Source organism: Ooceraea biroi, chromosome 12, assembly GCF_003672135.1.
Source record: "Ooceraea biroi isolate clonal line C1 chromosome 12, Obir_v5.4, whole genome shotgun sequence".
NCBI lineage: Eukaryota > Metazoa > Arthropoda > Insecta > Hymenoptera > Formicidae > Ooceraea > Ooceraea biroi.
Window position 1 is genome coordinate 3,845,512 of NC_039517.1, and position 25,364 is coordinate 3,870,875.

The 25,364-nt window shown below is 47.6% G+C and overlaps 1 protein-coding gene across 10 annotated transcripts in view; it reads right to left on the reverse strand.

The window, feature by feature from the left end:
* LOC105285057 (SH3 and multiple ankyrin repeat domains protein 3) overlaps positions 1-25,364 on the reverse strand; it is a 121,846-nt gene that overhangs the window by 17,897 nt on the left and 78,585 nt on the right. For 5 of the 10 annotated variants that reach the window (XM_011349000.2, XM_011348999.2, XM_011348997.2 and 2 more), the window contains exons 3-5: positions 18,725-19,124; positions 15,557-15,576; positions 745-870 (exon numbers count right to left, since the gene is read on the reverse strand). In XM_011349000.2, the coding sequence (XP_011347302.1) occupies positions 745-870; positions 15,557-15,576; positions 18,725-19,076 (498 nt within the window). In that variant the 5' untranslated portion in view covers positions 19,077-19,124. Of the gene's footprint in view, positions 1-744; positions 871-15,556; positions 15,577-18,724; positions 19,125-24,747; positions 25,214-25,364 lie in introns of those variants that run through there. The other 5 variants (XM_011348993.2, XM_026974295.1, XM_011349001.2 and 2 more) reach the window with 3 other exon arrangements.

Sequence of the window (25,364 nt, forward strand, 5' to 3'; positions counted from 1 at the left end):
AATCCGGGACCGGATTATTTGTTTTTCGCGAATCCCATTTCAACAGTCATCGCGGGTTGTACGCGCGCGCGCGCCCGAGCGAATTCGTCGCATCGTGACCACCGCGAGTGATTTATGTGTGGCGAGGATAGCGGAGATCATCGCGATGATTAATTACGTAACGCGTTGCCCCGCGACCTCTCCTTCTCGTTACGTTACGGAAACGATATCGTTCGCCTCTTCGAGGGTTTGCGACTTGGAAAATGGAATGCTTAATATGAAGATTATATTGGAGACGTAACAAACAAACAGAAAGTTGCAACATCTTAGAATCGTTCGAAGAGATTTCATTTATCGAAATGCATCGTTTTCTTTTTATTATTTTCTCACGGTATTCTTCGCGTAAAATCTTCTCAATTCCGACACGGTTAATTGATCGTATACTTTGCAACGGCCAAAGAAATATTCCCACCTACTCGCTATTCAGAGACATATGACGTAACTAGATCCTATCAGGCGCAAGGTGGACCTGTCGACGGTCTACTCGACTCTTCCCGTTACTAAAACGGGAAGCCTTCGACACACGCTAAAGCCGTTTGTAAACTGTCCGACTGAAATAAACATCCTCGTATTGTCTTCCCTCGCGGCTAACAATAATGAACGGAATTAGCACGTTCGATTGTACGACTGTGCGAAAGTTCGCAGCCTGCTAAAACGACCTGGGAAAAGAAAAAGGAAAAAGGAAAAAGGGCGCGTCCCTCTTACCTCCAGGTATCCGACGGGTCCATTGAAGGGATAATCGCCGAGGCGGCGTTCCTCGTCCAGGAATTTCCCGGCTTTTCCATTCACCGGCGGGCAGAAGAGGCCGTAATTGAAGCTCTCCTTCAGCTCCTGCAAGTCATGAAGTTTTAGTATTAAGGCAAAGGTGATTCGCGTGCGAACAGGATTAAAGCTACCCGCCACCCCCACTTTTCCTATCGGTGCATGCAAGTGGCAATAATAACTGGACACTATATCGGACATCGTTCATCGGGAGAGATTCAAGCGTGGGATCCGCGACTGGACCACAAGGGCAAAATCATTCTTTTACCTACAATTGTCATGCAATTTGATTATCGCAGTGCTCGATTTGTGCAGTCACAATATTTATATTACATTATGCACGGGGCGCACTCAATGTGGACACATCGCAAAACATTAACATAATTAACATCGTTATTGATAATAAACGTCATTGATCCCCGTTGGATGTAACTCGATGCGAAGTGACAAATGCGGGACGTAATTAATTCGCTTGAATTTGTAATGAATCTTTGAATCTCACGAGAGAATTATGATTTCACCCAACGCATCGTCCTGCTTAATCCTCCAATTATTGTTCCACGTTCTTTATTGAGAGGAACAGTTTATTCGAAATAGTTATCTTTTCAAACCGCACGCACGACTGGGATTCCCGTAGGAATCTCTCGTAGAATTCTCCAGAGTGAATCGCTTTAATAAAATTCTCTTGAACTAACGTCTTTTGTATTCATAGGCGACACGAATAATGCGACGAACTACTCTTTGCCTATGAATACCAAACGAGGACCGAGGAAAATCAATTCCCGATCGCATTAACAACATTCACGAAGATCCTCGGCGCCGGCGGAGAGACCGCTCTTTCGTGCGGTATTATAATATTCAGCGGGTAACAACTCGAGATAGGCGAAAACCGTCGAGAAGAACACGCGTGCCGCACACACCCGAGAACCACGCATTATCACCGTGTACTCCGCTTGTTCGCCGTGCGAAAGATCGGCGACGAAGCGAAGGAAGACGGGCGCACCAACCCGATCATCATGCCAACAATAGCCAAGAGTGCAACACGTGCCAAATTAAGGGCTTCGTACGAAAGCTCGAAAAAAGAACAGCTGACGACGTTGAAAACGGATATGAACGTTTAGCGACAGATGCGCCGAACGTTTCCCTTACGTTGTAAGGGATCGCGATCGCGGTGAATTGTTTCCAGAAATATATTGTTATATTTTATTTCGAAATTGTATTGGAGATTTCAGATGCTCGAGAGTCTCAACTAACGTTCGGAACGACTGGAGCAATGTAGAGCGCATTCTACAACGGATTAGAGAAGCGTATCCTGTCATTTTTAAAGGTTTCGTCTGGTCGCATTCCCGGAACGCTTTCCCCAAGGTTCGTGTTTAAAGTGATATAATGTCTTCGTTTCGCTCATCGTTCGTTAAGGGGGGAGCCTGCTTTAGAACGTTGAAAATAAGGTATAATTTTACGAATTTTTTTGGAGAAACTATACAGCGGATCATTATAAAACTTTGATGCATTTATTAGTACATGTTTAAAGATAAAAAAAATTATTTTTTTAATTGAATATATCGCCTGTAGAGGTCGTCCTGGAGGCATTGTAAATTGGTGAGCATTCTCCTGCCTCCAAATTTCATCCAAACTGAAAAATTGAAATATTTTCTCGTTATTTATGAATTCCCATCGTCGATGAACCTTTAATATTCATAAAAACATTAAGTTAAACAATTATTTTTGCATGAAAAAGTTCAAAAACTTTGCCTAAAAATCGTACTTTTGTGTTCCAAGCTCCACCATTTTGACACTTTTCAACTTTTTTCTTCTCTCTTTGGTTCATCGACGATGGGAATTCATAAATAACGAGAAGATATTTCAATTTTTCAGTTTAGACGAAATTCGGAGGCAGGAGAACGCTCACCAATTTGCAATGCCGGCGACGCGGCTGCACTAAGATTTCTCCAGGACGACCTCTACAAGCGATATATTCAAATCAAAAAATAATTTTTTTTATCTTCAAACATGTACTAATAAATGCATCAAAGTTTTATAATGATCCGCTGTATAGTTTCTCCAAAAACAATTCGTAAAATATACCTTATTTTCAGCGTTTTAAAGCAGGCTCCCCCCTTAATGCCACCGCTCGAAACGCGTTAAGGGGGGAGCCTGCTTTAGAACGTTGAAAATAAGGTATAATTTTACGAATTTTTTTGGAGAAACTATACAGCGGATCATTATAAAACTTTGATGCATTTATTAGTACATGTTTAAAGATAAAAAAAATTATTTTTTTATTTGAATATATCGCCTGTAGAGGTCGTCCTGGAGGCATTGTAAATTGGTGAGCATTCTCCTGCCTCCAAATTTCATCCAAACTGAAAAATTGAAATATTTTCTCGTTATTTATGAATTCCCATCGTCGATGAACCTTTAATATTCATAAAAACATTAAGTTAAACAATTATTTTTGCATGAAAAAGTTCAAAAACTTTGCCTAAAAATCGTACTTTTGTGTTCCAAGCTCCACCATTTTGGCACTTTTCAACTTTTTTCTTCTCTCTTTGGTTCATCGACGATGGGAATTCATAAATAACGAGAAGATATTTCAATTTTTCAGTTTAGACGAAATTCGGAGGCAGGAGAATGCTCACCAATTTGCAATGCCGGCGACGCGGCCGCACTAAGATTTCTCCAGGACGACCTCTACAAGCGATATATTCAAATCAAAAAATAATTTTGTTTATCTTTAAACATGTACTAATAAATGCATCAAAGTTTTATAATGATCCGCTGTATAGTTTCTCCAAAAACAATTCGTAAAATATACCTTATTTTCAGCGTTCTAAAGCAGGCTCCCCCCTTAAGCCGGCTCAATGATTCGTCCGTGACACGCTCGTCTGTGGTCCTCTGTCATCAGAATTGACAGTTGCATCGCACGTGAATAGAGAGATGGGAACGAAGAGGTGGCCTCGCGTCGGACTTTAGTAAAGTTCATCTACTTTAATGAACTCCCATCTACTTGCTTTTTTCAAAGTTGTATCTTTTTTTCAATTATAATTATGAAACGAATCCATCACAGAAAAAAGATATAAACGCAAAAACTTAGATCGGAGATTGTTTAATTTGGCTTTCAGACCTTGGGATTCAAAAGGGATTGTTCGTCGAGACGGCGATCGCGAGACGCTCGCCTCCGTCACTCCCATCACCGACATCCTGAACAAAAATGAAGCAAGTCCTGCCAAACCGGCGCTCCTACTCTAATTAGTGCCACGGTAATTGCTTCATAAAGTCCCAAGAGGCGGCATAATCGCACCATAGCGAAACGTGCTTCGAGTTTCTTCGATTACCAGAGGAACGGGTGAGAGGCAAGGTCATAGAGGGATCGTGTGGAAAAAGATCGACGATTAAAGTAGAATTGAGTAGAATTGATTACCATTATCATCCTGCCTGGCTCGTAACCATTTTCGAAGATACTCGCGAGGCATAAAGGGCCAGTACCTTCGCAAGATGTAGTCTCGAGGACTTTCCAATAAATTTCGAGTGATCTCTCCAAAGGATTTCTTTCGAAGACATATTCCCCCGGCCAGTCATCAACTTTTTCCCGTGCAGTTTTCATCTCCGATGAAGATGACCTTTCATCTTGAGATCTCATCTTTGAGAGAACAACCGTTTCACGTAGCGATCGATCCTCGAGACGGCCCTTACGGTCCTCATTGAAATCCCAATACCCTCACAAGATCGGAAGAAAATTGCATCCGAGAGTCCAAAAGCGTTTTTTCCGCTTTTCTTCCGACACGTGCCGGGACTTACGCGAGCCAAGTACGTACGCGAGGAGAGAGTCGTCGCGTTAAACGGCGGGACCCTTTTGTACGGCCCTGTATGGGAGAATAATGGCCGAACCGTGTCTCAATCGTGCTTTATGGGATGTAATTGCGGTCTGGCGAGGGGGGCCAGCCTCGCCGATGTTTAAGCTCGGCCTGGCCAGCACACGAGCGGCGCGGCGACGTGCAAAGCGGGTAGGAACGTTACGGTTTTAGCCTTCGCAACGAAGCACGAAACGAGTTTCCATCTTCTTCAGACAAGTGGCGTCCGCACTTCGCTCACCTCGGAGAGACCGTCGCCAATCATCGGCGTCGCGTTAACTTTCCCCGTAGATTTTCCCGCCTCGCGACGGCACCGAGAATCCGCTTCTGACTGTCGAGCGACATCAGGCGCGAACGAGGAACTCCGATCGCAGGAATCGCCGAGAAGTAGGGTAAAACCGGACAGGTGAGTCGAGTCCGGTACCCGTCTCTTTCAGTGGAAAGTACCGCAATGCGTTACTGGAAAAGATTAACGTATTCCGTGCGAATGGCGTTCTCTGGTCTAAATCCTAGTTCTGCTCCTTTCCTCCTCGTCTCGCGAAAGTACGCCTAGCGATAAACAACTGGGAGGTTTGATCCGTCCACAGGAGTTTAGCCCACTTTCCCCGAGATGGAGAGATAGATAGAGAGAGAGAGAAAGACAGATGACACACCCGCTAATCTCTGGTCTTTACGGCATGGCGACGCGACGTTGCTACAACTTACGATCGCGCGCAAAAAAACCGACAGGCAAAGGGGAGAAGCGAAGGTGAAAGGTAAGGCACAGAGGGAGCGAACAGAAGGGGGTGGAGGGTGAGCGCAAAGGCGAGTGGATCGGCCGGAGTGCCGGACACTGCATCGGCGTTAAAGAGGAAATACGGCCCATAAAATTTCGATCTACGTGCCGGAGAGATCGCGACGGGGAGAGGAGGAGAGAAGCGGAATACGAAAACAAATTGCATCAGGACGCATCGAAAAAAGCAGTCGTCGCGAGTTTAACGGCTTTGGTTCTTTCGACGGAGGCTGACTTACGTCCGCATGGCAGCGCGCCGCGAAAAGGATTCGAGCACAGATTGCACAAATGTCCAGCGAGCTGCGTCGCAATCCCCACGAGTTCCCGCGAGTTCTCGGGAGTTTCCGCGATCACGCATGGCCGAGAGACCGTGAATAAGATCGGCACGATCCGATGGAGATCTCTGAATCGCCGACAGTCCTAACACCGTCAATCGTAGTCGTCCGTCATCAGATTAATCGATTCGTTAGAAAACAGTAATACAGTATTATGCAACATTATCATGGTACTTGAACATTCGGAATCCTTGACGTACTTTCTGCGATATCACGTGGCGATTAAATGCGATCGTCGAAACGTTTTGATTAGGGAGGGAGAAGTCTCTGATCAGTTCCTATCAACTGTCGTTAGATCAGCGATCGTTGTAGATCGCGATGAGCCTCAGCGATGTGCGTGATAACGCCGTAGTTTAATTTCAAAACGACGTTAGCGATACGACAATGCAAAGGCACTCTGTGAAGCACAAATATTTATCTGGAAGTTTATTCAAGCATCTTCTCTCTTCCATCTGCGTCCATCAAGCTGACTCACCATTATCGCCAGCCGCATCGAGATCCCGCGATATTGAACACACAAGGCACGCGGGCTTGATCATTGAACAAAGGTTAATGACTAATATCGATAAGATAAACGATTTACCCCTCGGAAAATATGACGAGCGATTTCTTAACGACTACCGACGTGGCGTTAGCCGGTTCTTAATTGAATACCTTGGCAATATATCGATCGTTTTTGCGTTCTACCTCGAAAACGCATTAACATACACACCTTTACGATCCATTATGCAAAGCGTTTCACGGGGCATTCTATATCTGTTCGGGGAGCAACAATTCAACCTTTCGGACATTTACAATTTCGTACGCCACGATTTACAAGCGAGACAACTGTTCCGTAATTTGATCCTTTTATTCGAGAAATCGACAAGATCCGGAAGGTGCGATTATGTATAGAGCTTCAATATATCCGATTTATTGGCGGAAGATACGTATATATCGTATATGGGACGCAGGCAAGAAGATCGAGGAACGAGATCACGGACCGGACCGTTCAATCGGAAGAGCGAGCGGAAAAAGAGACGGAACGACGAAGACCGATTCTTCCGGGAAGATCGCCGCTAAGGGAAGCCAATGAGAAGCTGCTTTAAATCCTTTATTGATTCTCAAGTCCATCACCCTTTCTTGTTGTTGTGAAACTGGTTATTAGAACTGGTTCCGGTTCCGTCATCGGTCGCTATTATTGACGCTTAACGGCGATTATCGCGTCCTGTCTCTGAATCGCGATGCAAAAAGGATGCTTCAGTTTCTTGACCACGTTAAAAATCGCCTCTTAATTACTCGCGCCGGGTAGAAAGTGAAGTCTGACGCGAAGTTCTCAAGTAAACCAACTACGGGCGTCTCGCTAATCAACGTGAATTTTCATCATTCAATGCTCAATTCGCCGCTCAACTCGCTTACAGAAAAATTGGTCTCTGTGATTATCATTAAGATAATCTCGAAAATACTGAAATTAAGTGAACGAGTCGCTACTTAATGCGAGAGATGATAATAAATTGTAATATCGAACTACTATAATACAGTACGAGTCACTAATGAAGTCAAGCAAGCAAACTGGCACTCTGAGATAGAGTTAATGTGTCGCACACTTTCACTGCCCCGAATAAGCATTCTGGAGAATCCTCTGGCGCGGCTCGACGATGCTTTATGGATATTGTATTCATTAATTCATCACGCTCGATAATTAGCATTCGTTAGCGCGGAGTTACGACAGCAATTTCGAGCGTCCCGAAAACGATTCTTCAATCCGCGGCAAAATGATCGCTCGCATATCACGATTAAGAAGAAAAAAAGAAACTGAGGAAAATGGCAAAAGTAAATTTACGGCTTGATTAACGTGACATCGCATTTTCGTCTGGAGACCGCCGCCATATTCGCCGTCGAATCGAGTTTCGTCAAGTAACTCAATTTTCTAGATCGCAGAATCGAGTCAGCGTCGTTCCACCGGTAATTGGCAATCAATTCCGGAGGTCGACGGGCTCCACGTGGCGGCGGCGACGATATTTCGATCACTAGCTCTAGCTACGAAGCGTGTTTTATTAAGCAAATTACACTTTCTGCAAGTTATAACTCTATCGCGTTGCGCAATAGCGATAAATCGTCGCGGGATTATTCTCAGCCGGTGTGCATGAATAAAACATGTGGAGCAGAGTCGCGCATTTTCTTTCGTCGAATTAATGGCCGATCCTCCTCTTTATTTGCATCGAAATAATGAGACCGCTGTTATTATATTATACACTCGAATGTCGCGGATATTTAGCGAGCTGCGATGAAGACGAGACGAAAGGAAAGGGCCAAGGAAAAAAAGCAGCAGCGTTTAATCTTTACACAGGCACGTTTGCGCGTTTCGCAGCGGAACAGGAACGGCAAGAAATAAAGATCACTCGCCGCCGACAAATTGGCACGTGCGATAGCCTTTTTGTGCCACCGTGTAGCTACCTGGTTCGTTCAGCGCGATTCAGGTTGAATTATAGAGCGATTATCGGACTCGTTTCGTGCCACGGTTGCGTTTCCGTGCACCAGGCAAGGGCGGCGCCGCGTCCGCCCCGGTAAAGGGACCGAAATTCCCGCCGTCGTTGCCGCCTCCGCGGAAATGGATGGATCTCGATTTTAATCAACCGTTAACTATGTCGTTACCGGCAATTCGTGTAACTTGGAAACACGGCGAGCAGGCACCCCCGCGGGCACGCGTGTACCCGCCGCAGAGAGAGGTGTCGGCTAATCGAACTGGAAATTATACCGACAAGCTGCGCGCGAGAGGAGCCTCTCCTCTCCTGGTCCCAGATACGGAAAGTCAGTCGAGCGACTCGCAAATTGGCGGATATTGGCAGCCGGCGCGAAACGTTTGCCAGCGAATTTTTGCCAATTAACGGCGGAAAGTTCGTTACTCGGCGTGGAACACCGACGCGGCTGCAGCCACGTTGTTCCACGACGATCTTGTTGCGCGAAATTATTTTTCCAGCCTGTCGAGAGAGAGCGAACTAACTCACCGATGAAATATAACGGAGTGGCGTATAAAGCAGCAGCGTGTCAGCGGGTCCCGAAGCTTCTGTCGGTCGACGAACCGTAGTGTGTACGTTAAGGGGGGAGCCTGCTTTAGAACGCTGAAAATAAGGTATATTTTACGAATTGTTTTTGGAGAAACTATACAGCGGATCATTATAAAACTTTGATGCATTTATTAGTACATGTTTAAAGATAACAAAAATTATTTTTTGATTTGAATATATCGCTTGTAGAGGTCGTCCTGGAGAAATCTTAGTGCGGCCGCGTCGCCGGCATTGCAAATTGGTGAGCATTCTCCTGCCTCCGAATTTCGTCCAAACTGAAAAATTGAAATATCTTCTCGTTATTTATGAATTCCCATCGTCGATGAACCAAAGAGAGAAGAAAAAAGTTGAAAAGTGCCAAAATGGTGGAGCTTAGAACACAAAAGTACGATTTTTAGGCAAAGTTTTTGAACTTTTTCATGCAAAAAGAATTGTTTAACTTAATGTTTTTATGAATATTAAAGGTTCATCGACGATGGGAATTCATAAATAACGAGAAAATATTTCAATTTTTCAGTTTGGATGAAATTTGGAGGCAGGAGAATGCTCACCAATTTACAATGCCTCCAGGACGACCTCTACAGGCGATATATTCAAATAAAAAAATAATTTTTTTTATCTTTAAACATGTACTAATAAATGCATCAAAGTTTTATAATGATCCGCTGTATAGTTTCTCCAAAAAAAATTCGTAAAATTATACCTTATTTTCAACGTTCTAAAGTAGGCTCCCCCCTTAAAGCGCAAAGTGCGCGAGAAACCCGTGGCAAAAGTCATCGGGGAACGCGATAACACACCGTTGCTGTTCTTCAAGAATGAAGATGCAGCGGACGGGAAGGCAGGGAGGAGGAGACCGCGCGTTCTATCGTAAGAGCGATTTGTTAACGCGACGACGCGTCCGTCTTGGAATTCCACCGATCTCTTTTTTTCCACGAGAGCGATACGCGCGATAACGGCGCGGGGAAAAGATACGTATCGATTGCCGTTTGGCATAATTAATTGTGGCAACTCTATGACGAACGACCGACTCGTCACATGGCTTGCAACGGCATGGAGAGAGTGCCGATCGAGGTCTATCGCGGGGAGATTGATTTCTGTGGTACGACTCGATGTCGCTGCGGCATCCGGAGAATCGCATTTGTATAGACTATTTATAGCGACGGAGCATTTGTCTCGATAGAGGCCTCGACGCGGAACGCAGTGGATCAATCTTGCAGCGGACTCTTCGAGGCGCGATCGACGTACTTGTATGAACGTACGCCGAGTTCTCCGAGTGGTTGCGGGCATTTTCTTTCGACTTGACTTCAATATTGAATGCGTTTTCCAGAAAATGTCGGTGTATCCAGCACAAAGGGCTGAAGGAATTCTTCCAGTGCCATGATAATTGTCCTTTCACGGGTGCGCGATGCTTTGCTACTCTGCACGCGTGGTGTGTGCAGTCAATTTAATCTCGCACGATATAAAAATAGACGAAAATCGATATTTCACCTCGCAGGAATATCGGTGCGCGTTGCCTCGTCGTCGCTTCAGATAACATGAGAAGTAAATCAATTATGGAATAATGCGAAAAGTACGGCGGAATATAAATAATGTCGCGGATTAATTGATATAATCAACGTAACGAATGATCCAATAATTCAAAACATGTGCATTCTTAAGTCCTTGTGTATCCTCATTAGCTCCTTGTTTTAATAAAACTTCAAAAACCTTCATTATTTATTTACTACCGTTCGATAATTATGCAGGCGCCAATAATTAGAGAAAAAATCTTTTTATTTAACCAGCGTGTAGGCAAGTTTTCCGTCCAACTAAAATTCCGGGGCATCGTTAGTTTTCCAGTGTGCCAGTGATCAAAAGACCGATATATCCGTTCGGCGATGCTCTCGTCTGCGAGCAACGCGAATAACGATTCCGCCGGGCCAGGCCGTATAAAAGCGGCGCACTTTGCATTTTCGATGATCGCGCGGGTATCCCGATTGACGTTGCGCGCGATTTCTTTCGCTCCTCGTCGCCGACGCGATGCACGCGTGTGGGATATTCTCCGCACACACGGTACGCACAACGAGGACCCGGGGACCCGCGGGGGCACGGGGACAGAGGCGGAGGTGGAGACGTAGGTGAAGAAGGAACGTAGGGGAGGCTACGTACAAGGAATTCATGAATACGAGATTGCACTCGAGGAGCCCCGGGTAAAAGGCTGCTGCAGTTACCGGCTACTGCCGCACGGTTAGATCCCGTCGAGACTGAAAGGAGCGACGTTACATGCAGAACGAATCTTTTCCTGTCTTTTAGAATCTTGCTCCGTCGTCCTCCCTGGAAGAAGAAAGCGAATTCAGGGAGGAAAAACAGAGAGGCAGTTTCCGAATGTGTATCAGACCTCTTCTGGCCGGTTTTTCTGGAAATGTCGTGTACCGACGAGATTGTACAAGAGTTCTAAAATTACATCGCAATCTTGTGGCAAGATTGTCGTCAAGCAAACGCCCGCGCGCGAGAAATGTATGTTTAATAAACATTTAATAAACTCGAGCTATTTCTCTGCTGTTTAAGCAAGTCGCTATGGGCGCTTTTAGCGGGAAGGATAAATACTCGTCGCTAAATTGAATGAGTGGCAAAAATGTTAAAGGGACAAGGACGATCTGCCGCTGGCGCGATCCAGCTTCGTCCGATCCGACGCGCGAATCGCGTTGCGTGTGCAACGTTCTCGAAAGAGTTTGCCCGCCAGGAATGCCAGCAATTTTGCGAAATAAGCGACAACGCTTCCACACCGAGCCGAGTATCCAACGACAGTGGCCGAAGGGTGAAGCGCGGCCAGCAATTTTCAAGGAAGTCCTACGTATCCTCTCGCCCTCTCGCGTGCGTATCCGGTTTCTTCGCGAGGGAGGCTCCGCGCGTTCGCCGAGACTCTTGCGATCGCTCGATCTCGATCCCAACCTAATTGGCTCGGACTCGCCGCGACCTCTCTTAATTCTCTTTCTCTCCTATTCGTCTCTTATTCGTTTCGCAATTTTTACAGTCTCGTAATCGTATTTGATTTGTTCTCTCCCTTCTCGAGTCGTTTTGAAAAACGCACGTAAAAGCGCATCGGCCATCAATCTCTATTGAGCAACGAGCGCGTGATTTTAGCGAGCAACCAAACTTTGCACGCGTTGTCTCGTGCAGACACGCAAATGACGAATCATCCATCTCCATTTGGTCATTTCCGCGGATACTCGCCAGTTGCCAGTCGAATCGACTGGCGAGTCTGGCGACTCCGCGGTCACGTCTCGCATTATGCAAGAACGCGACCATCGATCTCCATTCGGTCATTCTCGCGAAAACCACCGCGCCGCGCGCTCATCCGGTTCCGGCGAGGCCGTCCTCCCGTCGCATCGATCTCCATCCGATCTATTCTCGGACCAGTTCGCGGCACACGATCGATATAAATAGATCGACGTGGTTACCCGCTCGACGACTTGCGCGCATTTGTTCCGTGTCGGTGGTGCAGGATTTGTCGATCTTGACGGCGGAATCATTCGTTCTCCAGGTTCTATGTAGATGCGTCGACGTCTTCCGGACGCGGGAATCGTTCGTTTCCGCGTCGTGTCTTTTTATTTCACCTACTCACCGCGATCTGAACTTGCTCGTGGAACCGCTCGATAAGACCACGCACGAGGGCAACTATATCCATCGCCCGAGGTCAATCTAATGGTGCTGTTGTCACACCGCGCATGTCCACCTATACCTCCGCTCCGTGTGACTCATTTTCATTTATTATGAAAAATACACGTGCACGTACCTCTTGATGCTTGCGATTCGAAAGCAAATTCCACTTGTTGAGAATTTCCTTCTAGAATAAATTTTTATCTCGGTCGCGTCACAATTTAGGAACGTTTCTCAATATGAATTTCCTCCCGGCAGACATAAAGAGAAACCTATTGCAGAATGTAGGCGCGAGAAAAATATGCGTTACAAAGTGACGACGCGCAGATAGCCCGGAGCCACCGTAAGGGGGCTACAGAAAGGGAAAGAGAAAAGGAGCGCGATCCTATCAGAAGTAAAGGATGATCCTAGTTCACACAATCGTGGATCACGATGATCATCTACGCCTACAAAGTCCTGCCTTCTCGATCCAGCCGCGGTACCGGCCGGGCTGAATTTATCCGTTCTCCTGCCGGATATGCAACGATATACCATCACCGCGCTGGTAATATTCGGTCTGTTCCGGTACAGTGATATCCGTGAATCATGTACATTTGCGGCGATTACGTCGTGATCTTGGCTTCCAGAAGCTAACCATCATCGCATCGAAATAGTAAGATTTCATTGACGAAGGTGCGAGAGACAGAGATCGTTTGCGAATACGCAAAACTGACTGAATAAGAGATTCAGAAAGGAAAGATGGAAGATTTCGCTGACAACTGAAACTCGCATTTCTCCGTTTCCGTCTCGTTCCTTTAGACGACTTTCGGCAAACCGCGCAAAGAGCCCTTTCGGTTTTATCCCGCTCTCGATCAACGAAGGCGAGAGTAGCTACGCGAGTAAACCGTAGGGAGAAGGAAGGGTGGAGCAATTTTAACGCGAGAATGGGCCCCCTTAGGCCAAGGTGATCGAAAGCGATATACACGAAAGGAGTAACGAGCCGACGTCGTTAGCGGTACACGGTGTATTTAGAGCGTCTGGGAAGGTAGGCAACAAAAAGAGTAACGAATTTCTTGGCCGGCTCTCTCCTTCTCTCGTTCACGACCTAAGAAACACGCTAGGAGCGCGCCGCCTCGACCGATCGATAGATACTCTTGCCAACCGAATCAACGAAGGCAATTTAGCGCCTTCGAAAATTTCGAGAAATGAGTTCCAGGTAACTTTTTCAACGCTGCACACATCAATCTTGCCAAGAGGAACAGACAAGAATCCTCTTCTAGGGACATTTTTCGTTTCTTAAAAAAAAACAAAAAGGAGAAAGAAACTACTCAAGATTAGAAATTGCACAAATAGATTTCGATTCGCTGATTTCATCGGAGTTGTTCGCCAAAGTCGTTTCTGCATGCGGTAAGATGACTGATCGATGCTGCTGGATCTCGGCTGCGGGAACGCAACGCGAGAATCGATGTGGGTTCAACGGTTTCGTGAACCTCCCGGCGAAAACGAAAGTCACCGCGTGCAGCAACGTCAGGGAGACGCAGCGGCAACATTAGCAAGCCGCGCGGGGCACGGCGACGCTTGGCTCGAGACGGTCTCGCCGGAGGAGGTCGACAGCATGGCGTGCGCACGACCTCGATCGAGGACACTCGCCTGGCGAGAATCGCGGATGTCCTATCGTGCTTTCGTGTTACATCAATGCGCATTATGATGCAAAACGCGGCGCAACGCCGCACGCGCGCGTGCCAAAAAGCGCATTACGGCTCGCGCTGGGCGCGCTAAAATGTACCCTCCCGCGCTTATTACAACGGTAAATCTAAGAGAGTAACGTACCTTTGCCGGGAAAAACTTGCGGTCTTGCCGAAGTGTCGCACTTGAATGAACCACCAGTTTACGGACGTCATTTACGAATCGAGCGGCCAGAGTGATCGCGAGCGTCCACCCCGCAATTTCTGACGTTTCATTTGAACGCGGAAAGTGCGGGTTTCGCGAGCATCCCTCTGGACCACGCAAAGATATTATTTTTTCGCAAAATTGCGCCACGAATCGTGCATGCATTCGTTCGTCACGATTGTTCTCGCCGAGTTTTCCTCTCGGACGCGAAACGGAAATGAGCCTCGCAATTCGGGATGTGATGCATTCGAAGATTTGATAAAAACAAGTGAGAGACCGGTCAGGAATCATCATTATTTTTATCATTATTATTATCATATTTATCAAATTTACCATCTATCGCGAATCCGAGGTCTCGTTTCCTCGCGTCCTCCACCTCGCGTCTAATACATCAAAGCGACAATCGTACTAACTATCATCGTGCAGGAACCACTGGTTAAGGATGGTTACGTTGCTAAAAGTACCTCGGCGAACTATGTACATTGTACGGAAGCATGCTAGTCAATATCTCGCCGAGTTGTATCGCACGAGGAATCTAAAATTATGCCGCTAGTCTCCCCATTCTGTATAACAGTGAAATCGCAGTGACCGCATCGAGAGACCCCACACAGACGTAAAAGGAATGACACGGGAGAATGAGATTCAACATCACCTCTCTCGATCCGTCAGGCTTCGAATCGATCGGCTGCTTGTTTTGTTATTTAAGTTATAAATATTCCACGCGCATTAAACGACGAGCTGTAAAAGAAAATGGACAACAAAATTGCTTATTAATGTTGCTACGTAACCGCTGGCTCGTTAGTAAAATGCATAAAAATAATCGCTTTACGTAACTCTACTACCACCATAACCAGGTTGTATAACAAATGCGCAACGTGACAGCGCTGCAACTTTCTCTGCAAACTCAGTGGACCAAAAGTTAATAAACCAACGTCACGTGTACATATATATATATAAATTATTTAATATAATGCATGTTACAACACGAATGTTTCTAAAAATCAATAATCTGCAGAAACTCTACAAATCCCGAATCCTGCATTAAATTTCCAACTCCGTTACAACCGAGAAACGAATGATAATTTTTGTTCGTCATTCCCTTTTCAGTCATCGCTGGATTGTCTCTCCTCACCAAGCAAATCGGCAAAACGAGATATATTATACAAAAGGGGAGGAACATCGGTCCGATCGGCGAGGAACGGAAGGCGTGGTCGCATGCTATTAGTAATAGTGAAGACGTACCCTGTACCAAGTGGCCACCTGCGAGGCGCTCGAAAGGGGTGGAGAAGCGGTTGTTGGTGGTTTATCCGTAACATAACCGGAAGTGGAGGTGTGGAGGGCCCCGAGAAAGGCGCGTTTTTTTTGGATTTGCGGTATTCGTTCGTTCGTACGAAGGGGGATGTGCGCGCATTCGTAGATAGGGCCCCACAACACGAGACGATAGTGGCACAGGTGTGGCGGTTGGTGGTTGGTGGCGGGTGTAGAGTGTATTTCGCCCCCGTGCAGGGTGAGGCAAAAGCAAAAACAACAACAACAACAACGCCACAGGTCAGAAAATGCACGTTCATTAGCGATTACGCGCATCGAGGCAAAAAAATATGTATAATATATATAGTATATATATGAAAATTTATACATATTTATAATTAATAATCATATAAATAGAATACAAGTGCATATACATATCGTAAAGTATCGTCCCAGGATGAATTGGAAGCTAAGACATCGTTTGACAAACAAAATCTTTTCGCGCGATAATTTGGCCAGAGAAACGTTGTATCATGCGTTAATGCGTCGGTATTAAATTTAAATCTAAATGTGGGTGGTCGCGTCGAATTCATCCTGAGCGCAGGGTAAACTTATTTTTCAATAAATATAATTTATACACATACGAAAGAAAACTTGGGATAAAGATGAAAGATACTTTGACGGGAATTCTGGTACGGGATCAAGACGGTGCCGGTACACGTTTTATCTTTCCACGCGAGCGAGCGCGCGTAATTCACGTGTATAATCTAATCGATGAACCGCGTACTGACACCGCGCGTTCAAGTCGCTTCATGTTTCCTTCACGTACCTGGTACCACGATTCGCTTCTGCTTAAATATGACGGTAAAGTCTACGAATCGATTTGTGGAACGTGAGAGAAATTAAAAAAGTGTATCGCAGGCTCGAGACAAACGGTCGAGCCTACGAAGGAAAATTAAACGGAAAGAAAAAAAAAACTAAGAAACAAAGTGAAGCAAGAAAAACGAAAATGTTGGATAAGCAGCTGATTACTAGCGAGACGAGGGATTTAATGGGGGCAAATATCGGGGTTTCTGTGCTATACCTCCTGTGTCCCGGAAGGCAAGCATGTGGGGCAGAAAGACGACACGCGTGAAAATTCTTGCGTGACAGAGAGCAAGAGAGAAAAAGAGACGAGGGAGGAGGACGGAAGACAGAGCGTGACGACTTCATAGAAAGCGAAAAGCCACACACATATCGATATTCTAGTCTCTATTTCGCCTAACAAGGATATAAGTATACTCGCGCGTGTGCGCGTGTCCATCGTCGACACGCTTCGGCGACAAAGTGCGTCTAAACGTGTGCTCTTGTGCGGTCGTCAAAGTTCTCGAGAGTCCAACGAGAGCACGACGAGGACGAGTACTCGGCGGGCTTCAAAGGCGATGAGCATCGGATCGTACAACCATCATCGACCGGATCAACGTCATTTCATGTCGCGTAAAAGACAATTCAGTAATTCACGGAAAAGTAAAGTTACAATTGCATAATTCGCTGCAATGATGGCGTAACTCACGTTTTTCTCAGATACTTCAAAGAGAATCGAAACGTAACGTCCTCGATTTTAAGATAAATTACCTTGAAGACGGATATCTCGTTAGCACGATAATTAACGTTATGATTAAAAGAAAATAAAAATCTGATTGGATCACGTGGCTCAATGAAGCGCGTGCAAAGAAGCCGATGTTTTTCTACGAAGTAAAGTCTCGGGCCACGCCAAACGAAAAGAAGAGAGAGGAAGAGAGAGAAGACTCGATCCGATTACCGTCTTTGAATCCGGCGTGCTCTTCGTGACTCTCGGCAGTCCCGTGGGACGATTCGCCATGAAAGCAGCAGAAGAGACTGGAATCTCGCTCTCTCCTCGCCTCGAGAATTCGTCATTACTCGCTCTGGCGGCTCTTAATTTAGCGCTGTCTGCAATCTCGCGAAATCGGCATGTAAAGCGCGCTGCTGCTCTCTGTGCGCAACATTGTGCGCAGTACTTTTTGCCGCCCGAGGAACTACGAGCGGTTTCGCGACGACGAAGAGGGCGGTCGGCGGGAGAGGAGAGGAACACAGAGTCGGGGAGATAGAGAGACAGTGAGCGAGAGAGAGAGAGAGAGAGAAAGGAGAAGGAGAAAAGATAAAGGCAAGAGAGAATGAGGACGGGCGGAGGGAGCGTCCTTCGAAAAAAGCCTGATGGAGTCCTTGGTACCCTGGCACGGCGGTGCGCGCGGGACCGCGCGCGAGAAGCGGATGCACGGTGATAAATGACAGATCCGATGGGGTTCGACCGTAATCGGCGATTAATCGATACTCGGCGATCCCCGGTGAAATATACACGCGACCGCAATTTCCAGCGGGAACAAATCGCCCCGGGTGGCGCAGGTACGAATTATATTATATGCCACGCTCACTCGTTCGCTCGGGAGATCGGCGGGCGAATTTCTCGACGAAACGCGGCCGCACGTACGTACACGCGCGAGGGAGGAGAACCCGAGGGGAATAAGACGAAGGCACATTCCGCTTCGCGTCCCCTCCCTCTCGTGTCCGTCTCTCGCGCTAAATCAGGGCTACGAATTACATTTACCGGCGCTTTCGATCGCGGGGGAATTTCTCAACGAAATACGTGTAATTATCGTGCGAAGGACTCGCCGCTCTCCCGCGCCCGTCGCCGGATCCGGAGACGGCAAAACGAGAATCCGCCACGGGCTTCATAAATTTCCGACGTAAGGATCGTCCAGCCAGAAATAACGCGCGGCAGAGGTGGGTACGCGCGCGGGATTTATCGCCGCGAAAGAGAATAATGCGTTCCGTTTTCAATTTCTCCCCCTCATCTTCCATCGTGCAGCCTGTCCGTCCGTCCGTCCGTCCGTCCGTCCGTCCGTCCGTTCATTCGTTCGTTCGTTCGTTCATCCGTACATTCGCCCATTCGCCCGCTCGTCCGTCCGTCCACCTGTCCGTCTCGCGTTATCGAGCAGCCGGGAGATAAATTTTAGTCCGCCGGAGAATCGTTCGATCGTCCTTAAGCGCATCGATGAAACCCCCGCCTCGCTCCCTCAACAGGCTGTTTTCAAGGTTTCCCTCAAGGGATATTCGGGCTATCGGACGAGAAAGGTACACGCGACGAACACTCGCGTGTTCATACCTTGGGCAAGGACGCCAGGCACTGCTGCTTCACGTCCCAGACCAGCTGATCCTTCGGGAACTGCAGACACTTGCTGACGTAGAGCTCGGGCACGTGAATCCGGGCGAGGAGCACGCCCTCGTCGACGGGGGTGTTCTCTGCCGCGAGCGCATCCTCCGCATTCTGCTGACCCTGATTCTGCGAGGCCGAACCAACAGCAGCCTGAGGACCGGTGATCACCTGGCCCTGAGGTTGGACCGCGCTGCCGGGCGAGTTCTGTTGCTGAGTCGGCTGCTGCTGCTGAGGCTGTTGCTGCTGTTGCTGCGGCGGCGACGGCTGCTGCTGCTGTTGCTGCTTCGGTCCTGCCTCCATTGCGAGGACCTCGCTGTTCCTGAGGATTCCACCTTCAGTAGCTCACATCTGAAACGGAAGCAAGCGTACACGTTGATTATTAACACGAACAGTGATGAAATATTACTGATCGTATCAGCGAAGGACAAGAGCGGACAAGAAGTTCTCGCTGAGAAGCAGAGACGAACAAGATTGAAAGAGACTAAGGATTTTGTTGTTTACGACCATGGAGAAGAGATATAACGGTAAAGAGAGGACGGGATTACCGCAATGGAAATAAAGAAACGGCGCCGGGGCGCCGTGCCACGGCGATTTTTAACGCTCGTAAAAGGTTTTATGCCTGGCGATGCGCGCAACCAGCGCGGTTTTCCTTCCTCGCTTTCTTCCTCCTTCACCGTTGTTCGCGCGGAGCATTTCTTTTCTTTCTCTCTATTTTTCATGCACGTCGGCTCCCCGAGATGCGTAATCAGAGATCCGAATCGAAGCTGAGCTACCACGACGGGACTTAAGAACCCGGTTGCTACCGCTACCCGCTACCAACATCGCCGCCGTCTCGACAATCGTAAGAGAGCGCCTCTCCCGGGTGAGACGACCGTAATTTATATAACGCCGGGAATGGCTTTTCTTCCATACCGGGGGCCGTGGGGAAAAGAATGACCGATCCGTTCGAGGCGCGAGACTCATCGTTTTGAATTGATTATGCAAATTAACCGCGCGCTCACCTTCGCGTCGCGACTCGACGTACCCGCGCAGGGCCGGACGCGAGGTGAATTCACCGTTCGCGCCGTGAATCATAAAAATACACGCCGGGAGAATTAATCTTGCCGTTAGCGTCGTAAATTTGCACGCATATGCATATTAATTATGTCGCGGTATTTAAATAAGAAGGCACAAGTGTCAACGATTTATCGTAGAAACAATGCGAACGATTTGCACCGAGAGCCCGACGATGGAACAAACGAATGAAGCGCATTCGAGATTGTTCTATCACTCCGCGAGAATCTCTGGCCTAACCAAGCTCCTAAGGTGTCCTGATCCGACCCTGAATCGCACGTAGTTACGAAGCCACGTTGCAGAAAAACTTTTTCCACCTTCCAGACATCCCCGTGATTTCTACTACGTATTTCCAAACCGCGTTTGCCACCATGACAAGCGTTAATATTAATTAATTAACTTCTGACTTTGCCCCCCTTCTTCTTCCATCCCCGCCTGCCTACTACCCTGAGTACGCACTGTTCGCTTTAGTGCTTTTCAGCCGCAGGAACCGAGTGAGAGCCTTCAAATCTGACCATCTATGATTCATAAGCTCGAGAGATAAGATGAAACGATCCTTGATAATCTCGAGTATCCTTTGAGTCATCGTCCGGCTCACTTGGAAAGATTTCTGCGAACGAGCTCCTGATAAATGGACTTCTGTCCTTCCTCATCACTATGATGAACCGTGTCCGGGATGATGTACGTATCGTCGCGGGGCAGACGGCCAGCCTGAACGCATTCGTCTTTATCTCGCGCCTTACCTCGCGTTTGCGCGCGATAACGCGTTTCGCCGTTTTATAACTCCGCCTCCAACCTGTCGGATTAATCACCGACAGCCAGCGATAACTGACATCTTAACAAGCGGCGGCCGAGGTGGCGGCGGCGGCGGCGCGCACGATCACTTTCACTCGAAAGTTTTCAACGCCACGACGAGAATCACCGTCGCCGCCACCTCGGCCGACTTTTATTTCGAAATACGCGTTGTCCCGCACACGGAGCTTTTGCACCGCGAACCGTGTAATCTCGCGATTAAGGCGCGGTACTTGCGTCATCTTCGGTAATGGAGTAACATGGGAATGTACAGCGTATGGTACACCGGCGTGCAAATCGAGCGAGATCGCTCCATTTCTTCGTTCTTGGCAAATTCGAAGTTCATTTTCTCTCGACCAAGATCTAATCGTTCGCCATTTGTCCGGTATTAAGGACCGATACCACACTCGTGGGTAGTACAAGTAAGGCAATGACGACGCAGAGAGATTACTTTGAAGATGTTGGAAGGAGGGTCGGTGAACATTGTTTCAGAATATACCTTTATGCATAAGCAAAGAAGGAAATCAGGGTAGGACTTCGCAGAAGGATGAGAATGATGGAATCCGGAGGAGTATAAGTGCGAGATGTCAGGTGCGGAGAAGTTTAATGGGAAACCGCAGACGCTATTAAACGTAACCGTCCTGTTGGGGGAGAGCCCGGACTGCGTTAAAACTTTAAATAACCCACTGACCGCACTGTACACGTGTACGTACAACTTATATTTCGAGAACAATGAGCGAAGAAATCCGGAGAGCACTGCGCGAGAGATACAAGGTCGCTTCCACGGCGAGCTAATTCAGAATTAATCATCTAATCAAATTTATTTTTATACATTTTTATTTAACGAGCTTCATTTCCACAAAAGTCTTGGAAACTATTGATGCGCTTGATACAATTTTCGCACTTGTTCGCAAGTGATGTTTCACAGTGGATCATGATATAATCGCGATGATAACGACTCGTTGCTTTTTCTAAGTGACGAATCGATCATCGCTGGTCCGATGTGCCTATCCAGCGAAACCAGAGGAGAGAGAGAAAAAGAGACGAAGAGAACGAAGCAGAACAAGAACAAGAAGGGAGGCTATAAGAAAGATAATAAGAGGGAGCGATGATGAACCGAGGGAGGGAGGGCTCATGGATGCGTATGGACGTATGGTGGACTGACCGATGCAACGGACGGACAGCAAACGCATCAATGACAAGACGTAAATCATAGTTTTATGACCCGTCTTTATGTGGCCCTTATTCGTGGCACTCATCGGTAAAAGAGAGCCTTTCCCATTTTTCCGTCTCCGGCCACCCTGTGCTTGCGTTTCCAGGGACGTATCGGCTCGCACCGATCACGCGAGAGGTTCTGCTTCATTAAGATCATTCGCGAGGTTCGGCAAACTTTCTGATTTGCCTGTTTCCGACGGCGGAACAGCATCGCAATCAATGTAGATAGAAATCGTGGTATCTCTGACTCTCATTCGAAACGCAAATGTCATTTGTAAATTTGATACCACAATGTGTAGGCAGATGATAGCTGACACGCCGAATTAGAAACTCAACGTGATATGTTCGATTGAGCATAATTAAATGACGATTAAACGTAAATGGATGACCGAAGCGTTTCGAAATGATTTCTATGAAATTCGCGATCACGGCACTGCATCCCGTCTTCGATTCGGTCTCGGATCCGCCCCTGAACGCACGTAAGTACGCACATAACAGGTACCTGCTGCGTGGGCGTCGGTTTACGGGTTTACTTTTAACTGAGCGTTTCTTAATTCGTGCGGTGGTTAACAGTGTGTCGTGCTTAACAGTGATTTTGCAAGAGAAAGAGAGAGGATAGCAATTAAAAAAATCCGGGAACTGCGCCGGTGGAAATATAATCCGACGACAAAAAAGGAGGAAGGAGGGTGCGCGCGGAGGCGGCAAGGACAGCGTGGGGTTAAGGTACGACCCTGACATTCTGGATCTCGCGGACGTGGGTGTGCGCACCGCGCAACTTTGTTGCTGCACTTTTTCGAGAGCATCTTCTTCTCTCGCTCTCTCTCGCTTTCTGCGCGCCGCGCCGAGCTGGGACTTGCAGCGGTTGCATTATGCGCGCTCGCGCGCACGCATAAAGGGAACGGCGTGCGCCAAGGCCTTGGCGGAAAGGTGGTGCACGAGGAGGGTTATTTTTCAACGACACCGTGCCACGACGCTGCGGAAAGTGAATCGCGCCAAATAGTACAACTCGACGATGCGTGGCCTTTACCGCGTCCCCTCATCGCGCGGACTCGCGCGACTCGCGGGAAAGCACGGGCGGCCGCGGCCGGTAATCTCGCTTGATTAATCCCAATTTTAATCTTGCCCCGCGGTGGTGAATCGTCGTCGTGCCATGCCGTGCCACGCCGAGTCGAGTCGTGCCGAGCTGAACGCGCGCGTGGACGCGTGAAATATACGCGGCGGGATTAATACCCCCGCGCGAACCGCGTGTGAATAATTCCGCCGCGCGGAATAAGCGACGAGTCGCGATAACGACGCGCGTACTCCCGTAACGTCATCGTGCCCAGAGAGGAATGTCCGTGTCCGAGATAACATGAAGCCGATCTCGAAATTCGCAATGTTCCGCGACTGGTAACGGTACCTGCTCGCGAGAATGTGTATCCGTTGCTTTGAATAAAATTAGTGACTTTGAATATAATTCGTACGCGCGTAAGCACAATATCGTAGACTGTGGAGTTGATAGGCGCGTCAAACGCGAGCGTGATATCGACATAATATCATACATGATATCTCCTACGGCTTCGATCGACTACGATATTGTCTCCGTAAGAATCTTCCGCCGATGGACTCCTGCTGTCACGATAAAGGATGTTTTCTGCGCGCGGTAATTCGTAAAGTTAGGCGCGGCATGGGCAGTTTCGCGACACCCACTTCTTCGATGATTTCCTCGTTATCGGTGGGCCCGAGAAATTTAGAGGATCGTATACGGCTCGAGGAATAAATAACATTCCACCGAATCAAACATATGTACGTTTTTATTATTGATCCAAGCGCGCCTAATTTTCAATGTCCACGTAAATTGCATACGGCGTAAAAATATTGAAAGGCAGAGTAATTAAAACGATGCGTTATTATTCTCAAGGCACGCCTTCGTTAATCGATCGATCTGCCACGCGGCTTGGAAGTTATCTAAAATAAACACGCACCCTTATTTTGCTTCAAGACTCTATCAGATGGTTTCCTGTGCAAGCTGACTAATTACTAAAAATGTCGAGCGTCGCTCGTTATCGGCGGTTCGAAAATGACGGCGCATTGGAAGGAAATGCGATGGTGTGGGTGGATAACGACAGGAATAGCGGGAAATAATTCAATCATTTATTGGGCAGTCGAAAGGTTAAGAGGACACGACATGTCGAGCTTAAAAGACTGCATAAATTGAATTTAAAGCCATGACGTCGATGCGAACACTCGTATTACTGAGTTTTCATCCCGATTCTTTTATTAGTCGAGGGATAAATCCCACACGTTGCAGTTATATATAAATTCGTCCCACGCCTTGTCGTTATTTCACGACTTTATCACGAGGCGCTTCGAATACTCCTCTGATGATGTCAAGAGTTCGAATATCGATCTATATAATAAAAGTGCCATTATCATGTATTAGATACGATCAAGTATTATCAAGTCTCATTATCAAGATAAGAGCGATCATTACTTTTTTCTAGCTGCTGTTATCGCCGTGTATTGCACAGCGATAAAATTGTTTAAGAGTTATTGACGCAAAATTATCGCTCTGCACACATCACCGAAATGGAATTTAATTAGCCACTTGAATGGCTCACGAAATTTTGTTAGAGATGCACCATTCACGTGACATTGTTATCGTAAAACATTTAGCAAGCCTTGAAATTCTCGATCTAAAAATATATTTAATAAACTATCGATACATGAAAAATCAAATTTCAAATTCGGTGCATGTTTACGTTTCTTTAACCCCTTTCAACTGTTCAACGGCTCGAAAACAGATGCCCAAGCATTCTTGTCCAAGATTTAATTGTGAGATAATTGGATTGCAGCACAATTACGTGTACACAAGAGCGTGGAGAATTCTCCGAGAGAGCACGTGTCAATACCGATACGTCTGGCGACTTACCCCTGGTTCAACGACCCTCGCAGTCACGAACGCAGCGACGGGAGAGAGCGAGCGACCCTCCGCGATGCCGGGGTTATCGCGCGTTCTCACCACCGACGGCCATTGTCGAAAAACAACGCACCCGCGTAGCATCCACCGACATGCCAGCACCGTAACTCGCCGCGGATCGCGTTATACTTCGGGGGAGACGTCGCCTCAGCAATATGGCGACGACACAACCCCCGATGCCGCTGGTCGCAAACTCCCGGCCGGAGGAGCCGTCTCGCGTCGCCAGGACGAGATCCTCGATGGGGTGATTCTCACCGGGACTCACCACCGCCCTCCGATCGCCGAACGCATGATCGGGGGGCAGGACAACGCTCGATGAAAGCGAAACGCACGACGACCGGCGGCACCTCCGAGTGCGGGACCGAACATCGCGGGGTGCATTGCGCGACTACGGTCGCGGGGATCGAGGGGGCACCCCTGACCCGAGAGGGAGAGAGAGAATGAAGCCTCTCGCTCCCCGCAGATGGGGCGGCATAGATGGCGCCGGTTTTCAGGAGTTACGCTCCTAGGGGTTAGTCGCGGGGGTTGAGAGTGAGCCTGGTGGTGGATGTTGGTCGCCTGGCAACGAC